The 21845-nt window shown below is 45.3% G+C and overlaps 1 protein-coding gene across 2 annotated transcripts in view; it reads left to right on the forward strand.

Moving 5' to 3' along the window:
• Positions 1-2769: 2769 nt before the first annotated feature.
• Positions 2770-21845, forward strand: part of cdh8 (cadherin 8) — a 101745-nt gene continuing 82669 nt past the window's right edge. For both annotated transcript variants that reach the window (XM_056413038.1, XM_056413039.1), the window contains exon 1: positions 2770-3027. In XM_056413038.1, the coding sequence (XP_056269013.1) occupies positions 2770-3027 (258 nt within the window). The remainder of the gene's footprint in view (positions 3028-21845) is intronic.

The raw sequence follows: 21845 nt of genomic DNA on the forward strand, positions 1-21845 counted from the left end.
GTTCGTTGAACGTAGAGAAGAAGCACGCAGTAATGAGACGACTTTTACCTGCACACGCCTATAACACCCACAGCTACAATATAGCAGGTAATCTGAGACAGTAACCTCTTTGCGCGTCCGCTGCTGGGCAGAGCTGCATGCATTAATTTGTGCGCCTGTTGACCAGGCTCCTCATCAACCCAATGAGCGCAGTGAATGGGAGGCTCTTTTCGCCACTGCGCGTCTCTCCTCCATCTCCTCCTCACTTTTCCAGTCGGCCAGCGAGGCTGTCGGAGCTCTCAACTACACGACCCCAACACTGTCACTCCGTCTTGACAAACCGCAGGAAGGATTTCTAGCCTCTGCGCGGTTATTTTTGTGTGTGCGCGCGTGTGTGTGTGTGTGTGTCTGGTGTTCGTTTACTCTCCGCCTCGTATGACACGCATTGGACTTTCTTTTTTCTTTTGTTGGCGTATTTTTGATGGAACGGTGAAAGGATGCAGCAGCGGGAAAGGATGCAAGTCTCACCGGTAAGTACACCCGCTTCCTTGATGGGCTATATACAACCAAACAGGTATCACTGATTCTGCGTTGGAAGGGTTTACCGGGACTTCTCCGTCGCGGGGATGCAGTGTATTTTCTTTTCCACCTCCCCGGCCCGGAGCGACAGAACAAGTCTACAGGAAGGTCTGCAACTTGGGTTTCTTCTTTATTCACGTTCCCCTCGACGCTTCTGTGGTTAGAAGTCACACACACGCCGCCTCTGTGTGGTAGCCCCCCCCCCCGTAAATCGGACTGCCAGTGCGCTCTGGCGCCACATTTCATGAGCGGAGAGGCGGGCTGATTGGAAGCAATGTCTCCTCTAAGGGTAAAACTTCAGAAAAGAGGGCAAATTCGGGTAATCAAGGTACGTGCCGCAGAATAGGGAGAGGCGTTAAAAGCAAGTTCAAACTTTGCAGATTTAATTATTTGCCGGGTGGCAAGACATTATATCATGTATCATCAAATCCTTGTATTTCTCCAGCTAATAGAGCACCTCGGACAGCTCCGCCGCTGCCGTGCGCTCGGTTGGCGGCGGAGCTGGCTGGAGCGGCTGCTTTCTGGCGTGGAGCTGTCCTAACCCCGTGGTGCCGAAACAGTCTTCTTTGCCACGCACTACCTTGGCTTAAAATGCAAAAGAGAGGAACACGCAATACATTAAATCAGATATTAATGGTTATATTCATACGTTTCATAAATGTTGGTTTATATTATCTTCATAACTCCCTTTATTATCCTTTTTTAAAATAAATTAAATGAAGAAAAAAAATATTTTGGTGGAGTTGGAGAATGTCACAGTAACTCGGATCACTCCACACTTTGTGATATTTCAGTTTGGCTTCAGGTGGAATACGTTTCAGATTGTTGTCCTTGAAATTGCAATTCTTGGAACCACACAGCAGTGGGACCACAGCGACGTACTGCTGTAGTAAAACTTACCAGAACTAACACCGGCAGAGCACAGCATGTCCACCTGCACCAGTTGTAGCCGAGGGAGAGCTCAAAGCAAACCCTGTGCCTTTTTTTCTTCTCCTCTGGTTTTGAATTCTGGTGAACAATGCGCACCAGTGTGTTGTACTGAAGCGACTGAGCTTCTGAAATGGACGTCAAAGCTTAAACTGTTTTTGATTAAAGGGCAACATTTACATAAGTTCCCTTTCCGTATTGCACAGCTGTGTCACTGTTGTATTTCATTTGGCAATTTACATGTGTTTTATTACAGTCTTACTGTGTAAAAAAATAAAAGTTAATGCCTGTATCGATTACAAAAAGGCAGTTCCACTGTAATTTCTCATATTTGATTCAATGATTAAACCGCTCCTCTAAAGACCCTCACAATGATCTCCTCTGGATTACTATGATATCAGTGAACTGCAGCACTGTTGACATTGTAGCGTTCACCTGCTCCCTATATCTGTAGTTTACACTATTGTGTGCATGCACCGGAGTTTGATGAATCTGATCGCGGCCCATAATACCCTTCCAAACAAAAACGTGTTATGAACGCATTCATCATAAGGAACATGTAATTGCTCAAAATCTTTTTCAGGATAATCCCCAGAACAACAGATTAAAGCAAGACAATCTGATGTTCTAGGCTGGATAGCCTCAGAGTACATGGGATACCCATTTGTTGTTCGCTAGTAATAATAATAATATAACAACACGATTGGAATAAAGTTTCATGTCTGTAAGATGTCACTTTATTATGAAAAAAGTGACATCTTAACTTCTTGTAAAAAAATTGGAATTCTCTCCCTGTTTTTAGAAATAAATTGGTTTTTAAGACATATAAATATACTTGCATTCAAAACGTTTTTTTCTCTCTCGCTTCTTCTTTGTGTCATCTGATTTGTTCTTTACTTTCTTATTACTACCTCCCCCTTTCTCTCCTCCCCAACTCCTCCTCCCAACAACTCCTCACTCGACTAAAAGACAGCTAACAATCGACTGTGGTTGCTCCCTTGTAGGTCTCCCCTTCGGAGTAACGGCAAAGGGATGCTGCGCTGCGATCCTCAACCCATCACCAACTGCTATGGAGGCATGCCAAGCCATGAGAGTGACCTTTATCACACCATGAATGCAAGTTCTGCCGTTCAAAGAGGACACAAGTAACCTTTTCCTTGTTATCAAAGAAGGAGCTCTTGATCTGAAGCGAGGGGCTGGAAACCAGAGGCCGAGAGAGAGAGACAGAGAGAAAAGAGTCTCGATCAAACACACAAAGAAACAAACAAAACACACAACGACAACATGCCAAAGCGGTCCGAGGAGATGCTGGTGGATCTGTGGATGTCCTTGCTGCTGGTGTGGATTACTTGTGTTCCTTGTGTGTCTACGACTCCCATCGTAGCCCAGTCCAGAAGCACACAAACCGTTGGGTCCGCAGCCGAGGCGAGCGGTCCTGGCGAAGGACAAAGATTACTGAGCCGCGCCAAGAGAGGATGGGTTTGGAATCAAATGTTTGTGCTGGAGGAATTTTCTGGACCCGATCCAATTCTGGTTGGCAGGGTGAGTGCTGTGATTGTCGGCGTTATATTAAGCTCGCTTATCGTGTGGAAACATTAATTCGGCCATTTGAATGCTCCCTCTGTTTTTCTTTTTTTTTACACTTCCCATGGGCCGTGTGAGGGTTTTGGGTGTCGAGGGGGAAGCAGAGATATGGGGACAAGAGAGACGGACGCTCTGAGGGGTGAGGGGGGCGGGAGGGGGTCTTGAAATGCTTTTGTAAATAATTAAACTCTCATTAAATAATGGTGGCAATATTTTCTGCTATGTCGGATGTCTTTGAAATATAAGAAAGTGTGCAGCAGTAACACAAAATGTTACTTAGGTTTTGCTTAAGTTTCTATCCTCCTCACAACATACAGACGCACGAGAAAGGCTCTGTTTCTTTTACATTAATCCCCAATTTTCTGCTAGATCTTTTTTCCTTCTTTTTTTTCCTATGTAACGGTTTAATTTGAGTTGTGCATAAAATAGGAGAGGTATGGTTGGTTCTTACCGTCGCGGCTCTATAATGAACAGAGCGTCGGGCTAATCCTGCAGCTAAGGGCCACCTGCTCCCTGGCCTGTGTGGAAGTGTCAGGCAGGTTTTCAGAGGAGGAGAAGGCTGCTGGCCAGCGCGGCCAAAGCAGCTTGTTCACAGCTCATTGCTGGGACTCACCTGGGGAGAGTCAGCCTGGCTGCTACGCTCGCTTCCCTCCCCAGAATATACATCATCCCACCCTCTCTGGCACGGGCAGGAATGCAGGCCATCAAGCATATTTGATCTCGTTCAGGAATAGCTTTTGCAAACACTGTTATGGTGCCTAATTGGTGGGCCTTTCTTGTTTACAACATATTGTATTGCATTTTACGATATCCTTTTTTTCAACCCCCAAAGACGTGGCACCTGAAAGCACTGAAGCAAAAAGTTGATTTTGCACGAGAACAATAAGTCACTCGGAACGTTTAAATACTTTTAATTTCACTTCCTTTTGTTGTTGTTCTTCTTTTCCTTTTTTCTTTCTTCTTCTTCAATTTCTTCTTCTTCTTCTATGCCGAGCATTGTCATATGGCTGCATCAATTAAACATTTGCCAACATGTGGGATTTGCACCTGTGTTCTCCAAATACCATACGAACAGAAAAATGCTGTTAAGTGATGCATTAATTTTGCAGGCGAGTCAATTAGGCAGTCTCTGCTGGATTCGACGAAGGCTGCTCATCAGAACGCTGGAACAAACAAGCCACCCGCGGGGCCGCGGTGACCGTACGTACGTGAGCTTGGAATTTAAAGGTTAGCTCTCAGCTGCCAGATATTGAGCATCAAAGATTTGATATATCAACCTAGTTAAATATTGATGGTTATTTTACCTGAAAATGTGTTTAAAAAAAGAAAAAAAAGGCCAAAGACGTACAAGATGGATGAAGCAGTTGTGACTCATAATTCCGAGCTCACACACACGCCGTGTGCCTGTGGCCTGAGTGTGAAACGATCCTATGATTGTCAGCAGAGGATTGGTGCGAAAAAAAACAAGTGTGCATGTGAAGGAGGCTTCTCCTCAAGGCCTCTCCGCAACACACCTATAGGACAGGTTAGTCACAGGTATGAGCATCTTTCCCTGGCGGAGGACATTCGAGGATCGGGTGCAGGCAGGGGGGGGGGGGGGGAATCAAGAAAAACTTGGCATTACCTATTGCGAGTTGATGATGATGATGATGATGATGATGGGTTATGTTCACTGCAAGGTTAAGTGCTCATGACTATGCCTGGCAGAGGTGAGATAAGTCCTAAGTTAAACCAAGATGGCACTCTATTGGTTTAGGACTATAAATCTTCCTCCCTCCCGGTACCTTTTCTTCCCTTTTTCTTACGCTTAATTAAAAAAAGAATGACATGTGTGATTCTGGTCATACAGATCTCTCCGTATTCTGCAGAGTTTCCCTCCCTTTCTGCTGCGTGTGTGTTTGCGGGCCTTTTATCAAGGAAGTCCAGGCCACGATTGGACTCTTTCCATCCCATAGCTGTTGGTGTGCGTGCGTCCCCCAATCTCTGCCTGCGACCGCGGCTCCCCTTGACTCCTCCAATGGCGGGAAAGCGGCGTGAGAGCCAGTGTTTGCGAGAGCGACAGCGAGAGATTGCGCCATCGATTTTTACCGGCGTGTTCTCTCTCAGCTGAGGCTATTAGCATAAATGCAGGAAAGCAGGGGAGGGTGGGGTGGGGTGGGGGGCGTTTAGAGGAAGCGAGGTTGTGGAAGAGCGAGGAGGACGGCCACAAGGCGTGACAGCAGCCTGCCCCTTTGCTGTTCTTCTCCGGCGCGTCGTTCTCTCTTGACATTGTGATTCACTGAGCGGCGTGTTCGTCAGCCCCCGTCAGTCCCATTGGCGTCGGGGGAGCGGACATGCAGTACCTGTTAAAGTGAAGCAGGGGAGACAGCTGTGAAAAGCTTGTCGCTCGGCTGTAGCTTAAAGCGAACACGGCGTCGGAAGGGATTTTGGGATTATTCATCGTGAGCCAGGGCACGGTTCAGAAATATCCCGTCATTAGAAATAGGCAAATGGAGTGTTGAAGGTAGTTCGGCGCGGACTCAGCGAGGCGACGTGCGTTGGGCCATTGTTGACCACGAATGGGAGATGCCACTCCAGTGAGTAAAGACTCTCACCATTGGAAGGCAGGCAGAGGGTACTTTAAAAAGTAAAGCAGCTCTTGATTTCCAATTGCACAGCCATGATGGAAAAGTGTAGCCCGGGTTTTTAAGTAGAATTAGCGTTCTTTAGTTATACTGTTGTTGTAGTGTTGTTGAAGAACTTTCTTTGTCTTCTTTGGCACAAGGCCTATCCAAACCCAGTGCAATGTCAGCCATGTGTTCCCGCCATTTTTGCCCTCTCTTCAATCAAAGCCATTTCAATGATTCAAATCTCCACAGAAGCAGCTAATTTACACCGGGCTATTAAAGGCAAAACAAAAGAACAAGTTTATTGTGTTTGCACCAAAGCAACATCAGAATTCTTTACATTGTAGTGCGAGGCAGATTGATGGCACTTAGCGCCGCCGTATCTAACAGCCTCAGATGCATCTTTTAAGGATCCCTTACTTGTCGGCGATCATTTAGCATATGGCATGTGAGGATTGATAATGATGGATTCCAGTCTTCCCAATTGTAGTGCAGATGTGGTAAATTGACTGATCCTTCATCCCGTTGTCCAATGCTGTTATTCACCACGACATTGTATGTATTTTTTGCACAAAGAGAATTGAAAATCAACTATTAATATTCATTAATTCAGGCTGTACTGCAAGACTGACAGTGATGCAGAACCGGGGAAAAAGTCTTTGATTATTGATTCAGCAAAGGAAATTGATATGTTCGGAAGAAAGGAAATGGCTTTGTCTTTGTGGGTGCTGGGGTAGAGAAACACAGGCTTCATTCTCCCATACAAGCTGTTTGACAGGATTCCCAGCAGGAAGGGCCACAGTCGTATCATATCGGTGGTGTAATGGAAGACTGCCAGGCGTTTTCCTGGAGGCACAGGTGATATTCTCTCATGAAAGTGATGTTTGCTGGGCTCCCCCCTTAAAATGTAAGACCCTTACTGTGACTAGTCTGTAAAAGTTTCTTTGTTGTTCTAACTCACACAGGCGGTACCCTCTAATGCGTGCATCATACTCTCCTCCAATAGCGAGCATGCATTATGTATGTAAGAATGAGCATTAGCATAGCATAAGAAGTAGGCGGGCTGTGGTGACTAACCTCCAGCCGCTCATGGTCAGTGTGGTTGAATATATTTTTATGTTAGGCAGGGCGTGTTTTTATCAGGTTCCGTCCAATAGAGTCCAGTGGAAGGCGGACAAAGGTCACGATATTGTAACCCTAGTTCTATAACCACAGGCTTCACCCACCGAAGGGGATGTGCAGCTCCTACCCGAGAGGGTGTGGGATAGCAGGAAGCTCGTCAGGAAGCTTGTGGTGCTTCCCTATATACTCTGGTGTTCAGACATATTCGCAAAGATACATCCTGATTGGCTACAATGAAGCACATTTTCTGTGGGCGGATGTGTGCCTGTGTGAATGGAGGAGAGTATAACTCAACTTGTGGGTATAGAACTAAGGTTACAATATTGTAACCTAGGTTGATCCAATTCAGAGGGACGTTGAAATAAGAGAAGATAAGATAAGAGACCATAGCACGGAGACGTTGGCTCAGAGTGTTTCTCAGATAAAGCAGGTGCCCTTAATATGTATTTATTCATGTACTGAATGGTGTATCTGATGAAGTTGAATGTCCATGTCTCAATGCTATTCTATGTTTACCACCTCGACTAGGGCCAAATTCAATTCAGAACTTGTTGTGCCTTTTGTTGCTTTCTGCACTTTGGACTGCGAGTACAAAATGTGGGACATACGTCTATAAATACTGATGTGAGCTGTTCAGCTCGGCTGGATTGCCTGTCAGTCTCCGTCTCTGTCCCCCACCTGCACCTCTTTCCCCCTTTCTGTGTGTGATGGGGTGATTATGGAGAGAGGGACTCTTGAGCCAGAGTAAGCTTGCCTCCGGTGCCAACGGGGTGCGGTGCAATGATATTGTTGAATTCTCCTCCAACTGTCTGGCTTCAGCAATGCTCGGCCAGCGAGTCAAAGCTAAGGCGGGATGGCGTCCTGAACGCAGCCGCTGGAGCAGTCTGAGACTCCCCGGTGCCACTGGAGGCCTCGCTGATGCTGGTTGCCAATGCACCAAAGCCCCCCCCCGATTAGCAAAGATCCCCGACCTTAATCTGCATTCACACCGGCTCCGTCACTTGAGCGGATATCTGGCTATGCCTTTGATTGATGCCTGAGGAGTGGGAGTTAACGAGAATATTAGCCGAATTATTACAAATGATTGATAGCCATTATGACACATAAATTATAAGCATTGGCTCGGCTTTAATACATTCTGAAATATAGCCTAAATTAGACACAGGTTCCAGTGCCATACTGGGAGCCGGTTGAAAAGAAGCTGTCATCATATCCCGGAATGGAAATCCCCGTCGATGTGTGTTGGACTTCGTTTCATGCCATTTGGTTTCCCACAGCCACAACAGCTCCTGGAATACAGCTCTGTAATCTCTCTTCAGGCAGCACCACAAAGATCCATATTGAGCTGCAGTGTAGCAGCAGCGCCTCTGTCTCTCAGCTCTTAGATCTCCATCCTCTCCTCTTGTGAAATTTAGCAAAGAAAGGGAAAACAACCCTAAACAAACAAACAAACATGCTTCCATCCCTCTGCCCCCTGCCTCCTTTCCCTCTCTGTTACCGCTCTCCCCTCTCTCTCCCCCCGAAGCTCACCTGTACAGTATATCACTGATGCCGGCAGGGCCATTATATCAATGGGTCCATGGTCACAGTCTCCCTCTTCTTTTCCAATCTCTCCCTCTGTCTGTCCCTCCCGGTCTGTAATAAAACACTGGGCCCAGCAGTGGCTCTGATAGAGCTGTGGGAACACATTAGTGCTGCCCTCCAAGAGCCTGACAGGTTGTCTATGGCTTTGTGTTGTCGTCCTGGTTCCCATTAACAAGCTGCGTACGTGCATGAGTACATGCGTGCGTACGTGCGTGCGTGTGTGCACGTGTGTGTGTCGTACAGTCGTCTTTTCGATTATTGGCGTTATGGACTAAAATGAGATAGGCTTGGATGGAGTACATTTAGACATGAGGGTTATGTGTGCACCAGTAAATACAGCGTGTCCATGAAGCTTTGTGTCAGCGGAGTCATATCCATGAAGAATTCCTCTCGAAACTGCTCTATTTGTGTTTTGAGCAGAAATTGCAGCGTGATTACGGTGGTATTTCCACTTTAGTGGTGACCTCATCCTGACAGGTATTATTGCTTTTCGTATCACCGCCGCTTGTATCTTAAATGTTATTGCCAAGTCATATGACCAGTCTGTCAGTGATCATTTAATAGAAGCACTCTGAAGCACGTTGAAATATGGCAAACTTGTCTTTTTTCACCCATTCTCTTGATGTCTTTCTGAACACACCCAACACGTGGCTGCCGGTGCGCCGCCTCTCCTCTCACATGCACCGAGTGGCCGCCGTGCATTAAACCGCATGCCGTGCATTAAACCGCATGCCGTGCTGCAATTCTCCTCCCCAGCTATTTTCATAGGGGAGCTGAAATCATGTTTCAGCTGAGTGTATCGTAAAAGGAGGCCGCGCGGCACGTCTCGCCCGTGATCCCCCGAAGCTCTCCTGTGTACATGCATCAGCTGCAATTATGATTTAACAGGAAGGCACATCCATTTGCGTGGCTTTTTAGAGTCCCTGAGCAAAATAACAAGCTCGCCGCTATCACGCGCATCTGTGGCTCGGCGTGATTAAATCCATGTAATACAGTGTTTGTGTGTGTGTGTGTGTGGGGGGGGGGGGGGGGGTTGAGGACCTGGGAGGGGAAGAGGAGGAGGGGGGGGGGCGTTTTGCCAATTCATAGAAAAAGGGTCCCTTTATGGTTTCACCTTGGACCGCGCTGCCATGATTAGCCCTCTCCTGTGTCAGTGTTTTGTCAGTCAAATTCTTCCTTTGGAAATTCTGAAAAAGCCCTGTCTTCTCATTAAGTTCCCCCCTCTTCTCATCTCCTACCTCACACTCTCTGGCTCACCGGGCCTGGCCTGTGCGGAGGTGGAGCGCTTAGCAGGCTAAATCATTCTGGCTCCATGCCTTGAACTTTGCTCCAACTAATTTATAGGAATTAAAGCACTTCACCTCAAAAGCTTGGCTCATGCGCTGCTTTGGCGGAATTAGCCTGGTTCCCTTTCAAAACGTTGCCTTGTTTCCTTCTCGAAGCATCAAGAGATGCATTTGCAATCGGACGTGCGTAGGCCACGTCGGCCGTCGCCCCGCATTGACATTTAAACAGTTGTTGATTTGTCAGACAAAACACGCCGCTGGATAATCATATCCCTGAACAGGCAGCGAGAGCCTGATGCTGGACATTCTGCTTACTTATTATTAATCTGCGCCGTGCTTCCCAGTCAAAACACCGGCCAAGCGTCGGTAGCAGTAAATGAGGTTACAATTATTCAAATCTGATTATTCAAATCAAAAGATGATGATTATCTGAAACCTGCTAATTGGCCCTTGCCTCTGACATGGTGGATGTGGGCACAGCGGCAGCGGCTAAAGACTCCGTTCCCCGTGCCAGTGTGCTCTTGTGGGCTCAGTGTGTGGCTCAGCTCCCCGAGCGACGGCTCCCCTCCTATGGACGGAGCCCAGCGTATGTGAAATTCTGCAGGCGGCTTATCCCTGCGCCTGCGCTCCTATTCACACGTCCCATCGGCCAAACTGGGTTGCGGGAGTAATCTTGTTAAGAACGGATGTTGTCATTGTGAGACTGGATGTGCATTTTGGCTTCACGGTTTGCTGGGAGCACGTGGGCTGGAGGCCGTGGAGACAATGCGGGGGGAGGGGGGGAGTTTTGAATCAGTGGGGGGAATGAGTGCCTATTCCTGGCACTTAAAAGATGACAGTCCTCAAACCTCTTCCTCCGCCTCCTTACTCCCCCGCCCTCACTCCTTTCCTAGTTCCTTCTACAGCTCACTCACCCGCCCCATGCGGCCTAATAATAACAACAAAGCTTCCGCGGTAAACAGTGGATGTGACATTTACCTGTAGATCGGTGTCTTCACCTATAACAGGTATTAAAGATGATGATTATCATACCCGCTGAGTGGATGGCAGAAGGTTGCTCACCTCAATCATTGAGTTGACAATAAGAAAAAACACACACACACACACACACGCAGTAGAATCAATGCTCATCCTTTGCTCTTTTCTCCCCTTCAATGCAAGCACTCCTGATGCTGGTATCTGGGTGCCAACAGACTGTGGTTTTGACCTTTCTCACAAATGAATTATTTCGGTTTAATGATCCCTTCTGCAGAGAGTACAAAAACATGAGCTGAAATAATAGCCACGGGAGGGGAGGGCTGGAACGTAAAAGGGCAGCACTTTCACCCCCGCCCCCCTTCTATCCCCCCCTACCATCTCCCACTCCCAATATTTTACACTCTACCTGTGAAGACACCTGCATCCCTCTAATAATACCTCTTCCTTGTGTTTGTGTCTCCAAGGTGCATGTGACACATCTAGCCTGAGCCTTGTAAATGAAGTGACTTCAAGAAAAAGAATAAAAAAGAAAATTGGATGTACCAAGCAGGTGGTGATGGAAACACACCGTGCGCGTTTGTGTGTGAGTGTGTGTGTGTGTGCGCGTGTGTGTGTGTGTGTGTGTGTGAAAGTGACACTTTGCTTCTTTATTTTTCCTCCAATGTTTGATTAATTCTCCTTTTTTTTCCGGCTCAAGAAGGGATGGGTGGGAAGGAGAAGAGAGGCAGACGCATACACAATTCAGAACGTTATAATATAAAATCCAGATGAATCATGAATGCCTAATGGGAATCATGGTCGCGCGTGCAGGATGTTAGAATTGTTCTCAAAGAATCCGGGTGTATGTGCGCTTGTCAGCCAGCGGCCGCGTGCGCAAAGAGGTACACGCCGTGTTGCGCCGGCCCTCTCGGCTACTCCGCCTCTCTCGATGGCAACGGAATGAGGTGTTGAGGGACAGTGAATAGAGGATGCCAGAAATATGTGAAAAGCTTTTAGGGAGTAGAGGCCGTCTGCTATGGAAGTCTGGCTAATTACCTTCATCCGAGCTGCAACTGCCTGTTGTTGTGCTTGTGGATCGGACATGCACCGCTCATCTATTTGATGAAATATTAACTAAATCTTTTCTAACACCCGGTCTTCTTCTATTGTGTTTTAATGAAAGGCAGAGTTCCAAGAAAAACGTCTGCTATTATGAATAATAGAACATCCAATTAGTGTAACATCATCGCAGATGAATTTGATGAAAGACCAGACTGGTGTAATGTTGGAGGAGTGTGAGCATTCAGTTAAGTTATCACAATGCGTTGGGGCCTTGTAGGTTGATTGTGTAAGACTCTGTGACGCCGTCATACAATATTAAAACACGGGGAGGGCTTTTTATTGAGCATTGCCGACAAGGACGTTGAGCTGAAGTTTGAATTATGAATTTCACTTTTTGTGTATAAAAGATGTTGAAGCCGCCACTACTTTGCATATTGTTGTTGTGTTTTTCAGAGGAGGATGACATCTTTTTTGTACATATTTGTGAAAAACAGCGCCTCAGCCTCAAGCTCCCATGACAGCAGTGGACTGATATTTGAGAGGCAACTTGGCTAGAAAAAAATAAAAATAAAGGAGTAATATCAACTGACTGGAGAATGTCACAATCTCTCGTTCAAATGTTGAGAAAATAAATATTGTATCTTTGCTTTCAACAAGCACACATACAGCAACATATCCTCATGGAACAGTTCTTATGGTTGTATACGAGAAGTGATTTCATAATTGTTTGTGCGTTTTAGTGATCAGTGCATCCCTGCTGTATTTACACAACAACTACCTGATTAGGGTTCAGAAAAGAATGTGGTTTAGTTCAAACAACTACAGAGGTGACATTGACTTGTAGTTTCACTCAAGACCAGGACAGCGATCTCCTGGGTGAAAGTCTGGTGTTTATTTGTTTATTTATTGGATCCCCATTAGCTGACGGCTTAGCGACCGCTAATCTTCCTGGGGTCCACAGAAATCAACCACCCATTTGTCCTGGCTCATAATTACCTGTATTATATTTCTAGTGCATTACTTTGCCACAAACTAATTGTGAGAAAAGCTGTTTATGTTCAGCTTCAGAGGTTGTATTGTAAGGCCGACCGTTTACGCCCACTAGCTCTTGAACTCTCTGTGTAGATCATTGGTTCTCAAACTGTGTCTGTCGCGCCCCACCGCACAAACAACATTGTAACATTGTCCATGCTGAATTTTCATTGAAATAACAACTTTGTGTGACTCCTGTGAGACAATTGCAATCACTTTGAATTAAACCAGATTGCTCCATCAGACAAAAACAAATAAAAAGTGGAATCATGTTGGTCTATCAATGCAAAAAACAAGTTTAAATATTTGGCAATAAAGACTTACACTAAATATCTTTACAAAACCATAATATGCAACCGGTGCAGAACTAAATTAGTGCAGGTATGTGTGAGCCATCAAATTCTATCAGTATTTGTTAAAATTTACTCTGAATGACCGAGAGCCTGAAAATTAATCATTATAATTGAAAAAGTATATTATAAACTGAGTCCACCTCCTCTTTGCAGAATATTATGAGTACAGTTTTAATTGTACTGTCCTGTATGACACATGTCATCATATGACGGATGTTTAGTGTCTCTGAGCTCAAAGACGCGACAACACGTTTCCTCGTGAGAGCCACCGAGCGTCATGTGAAACAGCTGAAGGCTCCGTCTCCTCACAGAGTGAAAGCAGTGGTGCTTTCAGGGACCTTGTTTTTATGAAATTGACCACGCTGATAGCATCGGTCAAAACCTTGTGTCGTTCACGGCACATCTAGGCTTCTCTGTGTATGACACAGTGTGTCCATTTGGAGACACTCTTAATCAGCGCCTGCACCATCTGTGCAGAAAGCCACACAACTCTCCCATCTCAGCCCGGGTTCTGCAGGTTACTGGTCAGCTGATGGCACTTTTACAAAGGGATTTTCCCGCATGCGTTATTGAACAATTTAATTCTCCCTGCTAGCACACATAGACATTGCACAAATTACAGTACTGCCATTATTAGTCAATACCAAAGTGTCAGACCAACAATACTATGGTAACATATTATTGTAATGGCTGTTGTCACAGCAGAAGAATTAACATAAATGTCCATCTTTTGGAAGTTATAGTTTTGACCATTACATGATTGACCAATGTACTTCAAAGGCAACAATAAACTTTCATATCATATTTGAAATACTATAAAGATAAACTGTGTATAAGAAGTGTACATGCTCACCAGGTTGTCGGCCAATAGTGTACTACGGTTTGAAAGCCTCAAGTTCAGTTGGCCATAATTTACTAAATGAACAAGAAGACTTAAAACCATTAAGACCATAAACTCATGTTTACAATGTTTACTGATGGAATAAATGAAGAGATAAGGAGAGTACTTTTCTCACAGACTTCTATAGAACCAGAGGAGTCGGTCCCTGATGGCCAATATATAAACTTTGCATATTCATGGTACTTCCCCAATGGATTGACTTTTCAGAACCAGATGTTGCGGCCTTAATATAAAGCATTTCAATAGTTTTATGTACATGGATGAATTGCTTTGTTATTATAACAGAGCTTTCCATCTCCTAAGCTTATCCTGCTCTGGGTCACAGGGGGCTGGCAGCAATCCCAGCATGCACTGGGCACGAGAAAGGGGTACACCCTCACAGGCTGCTAATCTATCACAGGGCTCAACACACATTGACACATTCACACTCACATTCACACGTACAGGCAATGCAGAATGTCCCGTTCACCAGTTAACCCGTGTGTAGCATCGATGTACTCCTATAAATAAATAATGCTGTTTTCTGGGGGGTTATTTTTTCCCATATATTATAAAATAGTGTTGAGACAAAATAAAAGCTCCATTTGCTTTTCACTTGTGCGATTAAGAATGCCATTTGAGTTACGCATTAAACTGAATATCCCAAAATATAACATTGTCCAAAACATTATCCTTTGAGGAAATTCTATATAAATAGTGAACACAAGAACGTAAAGATACTTTAAAAATTCACAAAAAAACTAGAGTATGTCTCCCCCCCCCCCCCCTCACCTCTAAGAGGAGGAGCACTTTGCCAAATGGCACGCTGCCCTTTCACGTTACTTTCTGTGCTTCGTCTGCGTCGCGAAGGCCGTTAGCTGATGAAGACGGGGAGCAGCTGTGGTGAGGCGGCAATATTTTAAAGGCTCCACACATCTTTGAATGGTTTGTCATCGGGCGGGGAAGAAAGACCGGCCTGGGCCAACCCCAAAACCATTGAAGCCTTCCATCTGGATGGGAGCACAAGTCCACGCCCATCTCAGTCTGTGCAGCAATCCCGGTGTTTACAAAAGTCGGCGCATGCTTGAACCACCACTTGCCAAGATGTGGCCTGTTTATCAGCGTCCCTACATACACGCAGTAGTGCGCAGGCACATAAACACAGGGGCAGGTAAACACACACTCTCTATGCGTCTTACTGAGTGGCCAGATAAGAAAACATAACATTATCCTTTTGGTGTGTCTGCTCTACCTATCTGTGTGTGTGTCCGCGCCATGAGTGTGCACTCAAAATGCAAATGTCATATCTGCCTTGATGACTTTTTTCTTCTTTGTAGATGGCCGGTGTTTTTTCTTTCATAAACATCGTGCTGATATCCTGGGACGTGTAATTACCACGCTGCAGCCGCGCGATGCCTCTTTATTAGTTTTCTGACAGTGGCCGTCTCCGTGTTTCCTGTGTGTGTTTCAACGTGTGCGAGGCTCTCCTGTGTTCCTGTTTGCACAGCTGAATCCTACAGCACACTTGTCCTCACAGTATAGTACATTCTGCCGTTCACGCACACCCACTTAAGTGAATGGAAGATATTAATGTGTCAGTTCAGCTCAAAAATAGTCATAATATCCCAGTTATTCATCTGCAGGAGCTTCTCATCGTCGGGTATTTATGAAGGGATCATATGCAGGTGACACGCACATGGAAATAGGGCGGAGGGCTTTAACTGAGCAGCGCGCCGTGGAACTTCAGCAAATACCGCCGCCGCATCAAGGCGGATATTCAGATAAGGATCTTTTTGCACAACCCAAACTTGTGTGTGAACATTTGCCTTACGGGAAAATGCATGTTGGAAAGGTCTCTGTGCATACGTAATGAGACTACTCTGCGTTAATCGATAAGGATCACACTTCCCAGGTCCGACTCCGGGGGGGTGGGGTGGCAGGGGGGAGGATTAGGGCAGAGGCCCCTTGATCTCGGGCGGTTTTGCATAAAAATCACAAGACTCCTGAATTCTGCGCGCAAAAGGAGCTGAGCTGGCTAATTGTAAGGTGCATGCTGGGATGGACACGCTGTAGCGCCGTGTAGTGTCCTCAAGATGCCTTTGACAAGGCCGCAATTACAGTGAAGTCAGAGTGCTGTGTTAATGGCGCTTTCAGAGTGGAGGAGAGTAGATGGCTGTTTGGAGTCATGCAGCAATTGACACAACGTGAGCATGCTTTCAAATTGAGCGCGCACACACACACATGGTGCACAGTGCGTCAGAAATATCAACTAATTCCAAATCACAGCAGGCGATCAGACAGGAAACGTGTCCGTCATCTCTAAGCAGACGTGCTCATCCTCAGCCGTAGGAGAAAGGGTATCCAGAAACGCTCTGGAGCTGCATTCAGGGTCCTCGCTAACTCCGCATCAGATCAACATGCGCCTAAGCGGCCAATGCAGCTAAAGCAGAGAGTGGGGGTGGGAGGGCATTAAAGGAACTTAATTGCTACTAATGACCATTAGGAGTTTAGTTTTCATCCTCCAGGGGCCGTAGAAAAGGCCTTTCGTCTTATCAGTTGATTAGGAGCAAATAGAGGGGGCCGGATCCTGCATATTAAGTCAACAGGGGGCTAACATTGTGTTTCTCTATCAAGGGGAAAGCTGAATCGATTGGCGGGGAGCTCATCCTCTGCTAATGCCCGGGTTCTAATAAATGAACTGCTCACAAACCTAGCCCTGCTCCACTTGTCCAATATTGGCTCTTTTCTTTCTTTTTTTCCCCCCCTGCCCCATTGAAATTGAATCTATTAAAAAACTAAAACAACAAAAAAATAGTTCCATTAGTTCAGGGCTTGGACTTGGTAGACTTGTCCTGCTCCTAACAGCAAAATGCTGTAGAGCATTGTGCTCTGTGGCACTTATGCCTTTCCAGCAGCAGCGCTGGCATCCAACTGTCAGCCAACTGTTTTTTTATTTATTGTTTCTCCTCTCCGTGGATTCATTTGCATTATGCAAATGAACAATTGATATGGATCTTCTCCCCTCCGTTGAACATTTTGCACAGCAATTTGCCAAGCAAGTAATTACTTATTGATAGAATGATATTACACAGGAAATTGTTGCGTAAAATGGCAAACCAATCTCATTCAAATAGCGGCAAAAATAATAAGAAGAGCAGCAATAATAAAATTAGAAATCATGAATTAAATGGACAATGGAGTTGTGGAGGCTTGCACTCATCACAGTTGCTCTCAAGGCGCTCCTCTTCACAGCCACCTGTGGTTGCACTCTGGGCTCGCGGCTTTGAATTTAATTAATTCCAAACATTATTAAGGATACAAATTCACTGTCTCACTCGACTGCACCAAGCAATGTATTTGAGCCGCAGGTATATCAGCAATTATCCATACGGTGATGGAATATGTATGCTGTGTTTGTGTAAACTGCATGTCACATTGTGTTGTGGAGCGATACATTTTTCTCTTTTATTCTGTTCTCAACATTGTTAAACTGAGTTGGAGAACAAAACAAATGTTGTTGTTTTTTACTTCCAGTATTTCATAAATCCTACAAAAGCAATATATTGCAAACTGGAAAATGTAACTTTTCAATTTCTTTTTATTGAGATGGACATCACGTTTTTAGTTATATCTGTGTTAAGTTTGTTTAACCACTAAATTAACTGTGTTGAATAATAAATCAAAGGCTAGATTCAAAACCTGTGTAAATGTATTCTATTAAAAAAAAATATATATACAGTATATATATATTTTGTAAGGCCAGTTTTAAACAACAGCAAAGCAACCACACACATCCAGCACTGTGACCTCTGGTAACCTTGAGAGAAAATAGAGTCATCCAAGTCAATACAGCATTATTAATATCACTCCAGTAGGTTCAGTGGTCGGTCGCAGAAACATCAGACTCATTTTTAATTAGCTACCCCATAATGACCCATATCACACTATTATCACGTGACATATTTCCTTTTGTCTGTTTGCAGAAATGCCTTATTTCCTAACGCTTTGTGTGTCTGCTATGGCGCCATTCCAGCTCTGATATTGAGAACCTCCAGAGATTGGCACCTGGAGGAAAATGGAAAAGAAGAAGAAGAAAAAAAGAATGTTGTGTGCAGCTGCATTTTCTTCCTCAGTAATCGAATCCCTCAAAAGGGGGTCCATTTTTCTTCATCACCTCAGGTCCACAGGACCTTTAAACAGAGCAAGGCACAGAAAGAAGGCGCCATAGAACACAATTATAATTCCAATATAGTCTTGTAAAGGAAATGTAAACAGATAGCTGGGCTGCAAAGCTGCCCCCATTTTCCCAGAAGACTGGTAATAAAGTAGAAAAGATGTAATACTGGAAGAGGCTTTTTACCCCCTGTCCCTTTCTCACTCCAGAAATTGAAAAGTGTGGCTCTCTCCGATGACACTGGTGGAAGAAGGGAGGCTCTGAGATTTATGGGTCGACCGAGGGGGGAGGATTTTTACCAGAGGCCTTAATGCGGTTTTGCAAATGAACTCTAATGCACGAGTATTGATAAGTATTAATGGCGGTCCACAGTGCTGCTACAGCCCCTGTTCACAGGATGCAGTAGCCGTGCATATTTTGTCGCAGACTACATTTCAGAACCCTGCGGACTCCGACAGAGGGCCCCAAACAAGCCGCTGACCCCTCCAGACATCTGAACGAGAAAAAATGTACGGCAATTCTTTTTTATTAGAAATAGCCTGCAGCTTTCACATTGACAGATCTCGAATTCTGAGGGCAATAATTTTATTTTCATCACTCTCCATAGTTTTTCTCCTCTCTTGAATATTCTGTTTGTTGTGTGCTGTCTTGGGGGTTAGCATTTGTTTCATGACCAATTCTGTTATATTAATTTTTTCCTCCCAAGTTTATTCTCCAGACATTGGAAGGCAGAGGAAAACAGCAAGAGGCAGCTTATGATAATTTCCTGGCAGTGGTTGCAACTGTCCTAATAATGATTACTGGTGGTGGGAGCTGCTTGGGCACACAGCTTAGGGGTGTGTGTGTGTGCGTGTGTGTGTGTGTGTGTCTGTGTGCGTGTGCAGAGGCCGGCATGTTGCACTCAGTCACAGCAGTCATTGCTCTTCAAATCATCTATCATTCATACAACAGAGAGAGTTGTAACAGTGATATAAGGTCAAGAGTGTCGTTTGAAAAACAGCCCTGATGGATTTTATGCTGTTTCATGTAAAGTATTCCGTTCTTGTTTAGCAATCCGGCGGTGACGACTGACGCCTGCTGTCACAAACGTGAGATCTTTTAGCGTGACCTTTAGCGATGCAGTGCGAATGCAATCTGGTACACACTCAGCCTAGAAAAAAGAAGAGGCTTCCGGAGCCGGTTAGTGGGATGTATGTGACATGGCCGCGCGGCTTCCCACGAGTGTAAATCACAGCGAGAGCGAGAGAGGCTTGGACTTGCCTCTCTCGGACGTGCGCCTCCGTTGTTGTGTGCGTGCAAGCATGTGGGAGAGCATCGCAGTCTGGGCCATGAAGCAGTAAGACCCGGCAGGCCGGGAAAAGCACGGAGGAGGGTGGACGGGGGTCGGGGGTGTGTGTGTGACAGTTTAGTGTGAGAAGGGGATATGGCATGGCGCTGCTGAAGCTAGTCATCCGTCTGCTGTGACACCCGAAGATGTCCCCGGGACTCGGCGAAGGCGGAGAGGAAGTGTGGTCGTGCAGAGGAGTGGGCGGCGGAGTGGAAGTGTCATCATACTCTGTAAGTGTCACTCTGTCTCTGGTGTCCTGTCTGTCCCTGCCTCACACGGACGCCGCTCGCTGTTGCTCTTTCCAAAAGTTTGACCTCGCAAATGCAAAAAAAATCTTTTTTTTGTTCCGAATCCATCACACACTGGGCTGCTTTGAGAATCTATTTTCTTGAACCTTCAATCACTGTCCTCGGCTTGACCGGCCACTCGTTACACACGCATCACATTGCTCTTTAGAGCAACAAGGTTACATGGAAACATTTGGATTCCACATGGTTGTAGGCCTTCTGTGTGCGGCCAGCGTTTTACAGGGGTTTTTTCTTCATCAAAAGAAATGAAAGGTGGAGGAGCATATTTGTGTGATTCTATTTCATCAACAGAATTTCGGAGCCACAGCTTTCAAGTTTGTGATAGAAGTTTCACAGAATTTCTGTGGAAACTTCTTTTTCAATTCAATTCAATTCAGTTTATTTGTATAGCCCAATTTCACAAATTACAAATTTGTCTCGGAGTGCTTTACAATCTGTCCACATAGACATCCCTGCCCCAAAACCTCACATCGGATCAGGAAAAACTCCCAAATAACCCTTCAGGGGGGAAAAAAGGGAAGAAACCTTCAGGAGAGCAACAGAGGAGGATTCCTCTCCAGGATGGACAGGTGCAATAGATGTCATGTGTACAGAAGGACAGATTTAGAGTTAAAATATATTCAATGAATATGACAGAGTGTATGAATAGTTCATAGTAGGCATTATATGATATTTAATTTGTGTTTTGTAAATAAAGGGTTCAGATTTTTGATTTTAGTTGTTTTATCCGTAGCCACATTTTCATCGAACAGGAACAAAGCATAACAATAACTAGATAACAATAAAACACAAGTTTAGAACTGAAAGAGATGCCATCTTGTATGGATGCACATGTGCAGGTAAAGATACAACACAGCCACTGTGGGGGAAATGCGATAAATTGAGAGATGACAAAGACTGGATAGGGAGCGCTGACAGCGGCCATGAATTGTGGATCATTGGCAACCGCTAGCTGCCATGGCTCAAGGTCTGATTCACAAAGATATTGCGCTAATGTTATTACAGGGCCAACTGGACTGCAAAGTTTTGCATCTGATTGCAGTGATCTATGTGGCAAAGTGAAAGTGACAGCCGGACAGGCTGAGGCTATTCAGGTCCATGTGGACCCGGCTTTGGACCTCGGCCTGGACCTCATTTCACCTCTCTCCCTGCATTGTGCTCATCACATACGTGCCTTTTCATGAAGAAGACAACTCTCTAATACGGTCACTTAGTTGCTTGAGATATTTGAGAGCTTTTTTTTATCACACTTTACCGGCAGTGATCCCCAGAGCACCAGAAAGCACGTCTCCTCATCAAGAGGTTCGCTTTGAGGATTTACCTGCAAGACACAGCAGAGTTACTTCATTGATTATTTATGTTTTTTCTTTCTTTCTGTGGTTAAAAAAACCACATGAAGGGGAGCCTAATATATTTAACTTTCACGGCGCACAAGGTTCTCTGCATCCCAGAATGAAAGAGTTTGAGCGGACACCCCTTTATGAATACGCTTCAGCTGCTCCCAAGTCTCTGAAGACGCGAATAGAATGTTTTCGCGTGTGGCTGCAGTGCGGTTCTTTATATCTGGCAGCACAATTAAGGATACATTTTACATTTCCACTTTCCTTGTCACTTTGAATATCACTCGGTGTCTTTTTGGTCTTGTTTGCAAAAGCCACGCGACCATTTTGTGAATTAGCCGCTCGATGTGCATAACACATGCACGTCTTTCTTATCCCACGCTGTAATGGTGTTCTGCCATTCAAAGACAAGATTACATTACACACATTAGGACCGGTAAAAGGTTTTGAGCCCAAATTAGTTTTTTCTCTGCGACAAAAGGTGTCTGATGGTTCCACACGTTGAGCCAAAGCTACAGCACTTTTGATGGCGTAAAAAGAGGAGTGATGTAAATAGTTGTGAGTCCCTGGGAGACAGAGGGCAGTCCAACAAAACAATTCCATGAAGGCCATCCCATCTATCGCAGGGAGAAGATGAAGGGGGGGGGGGTCTTCTAAAACGGTTTTGCTTATGAGTTTTCTTTGTATGTTCATTGATTAGCAGGAGCCACGGACAGAAGGAATGGATGACGTGCAACAAAAGTCA

This window comes from Pseudoliparis swirei, chromosome 4, assembly GCF_029220125.1.
Source record: "Pseudoliparis swirei isolate HS2019 ecotype Mariana Trench chromosome 4, NWPU_hadal_v1, whole genome shotgun sequence".
NCBI classification, from domain to species: domain Eukaryota; kingdom Metazoa; phylum Chordata; class Actinopteri; order Perciformes; family Liparidae; genus Pseudoliparis; species Pseudoliparis swirei.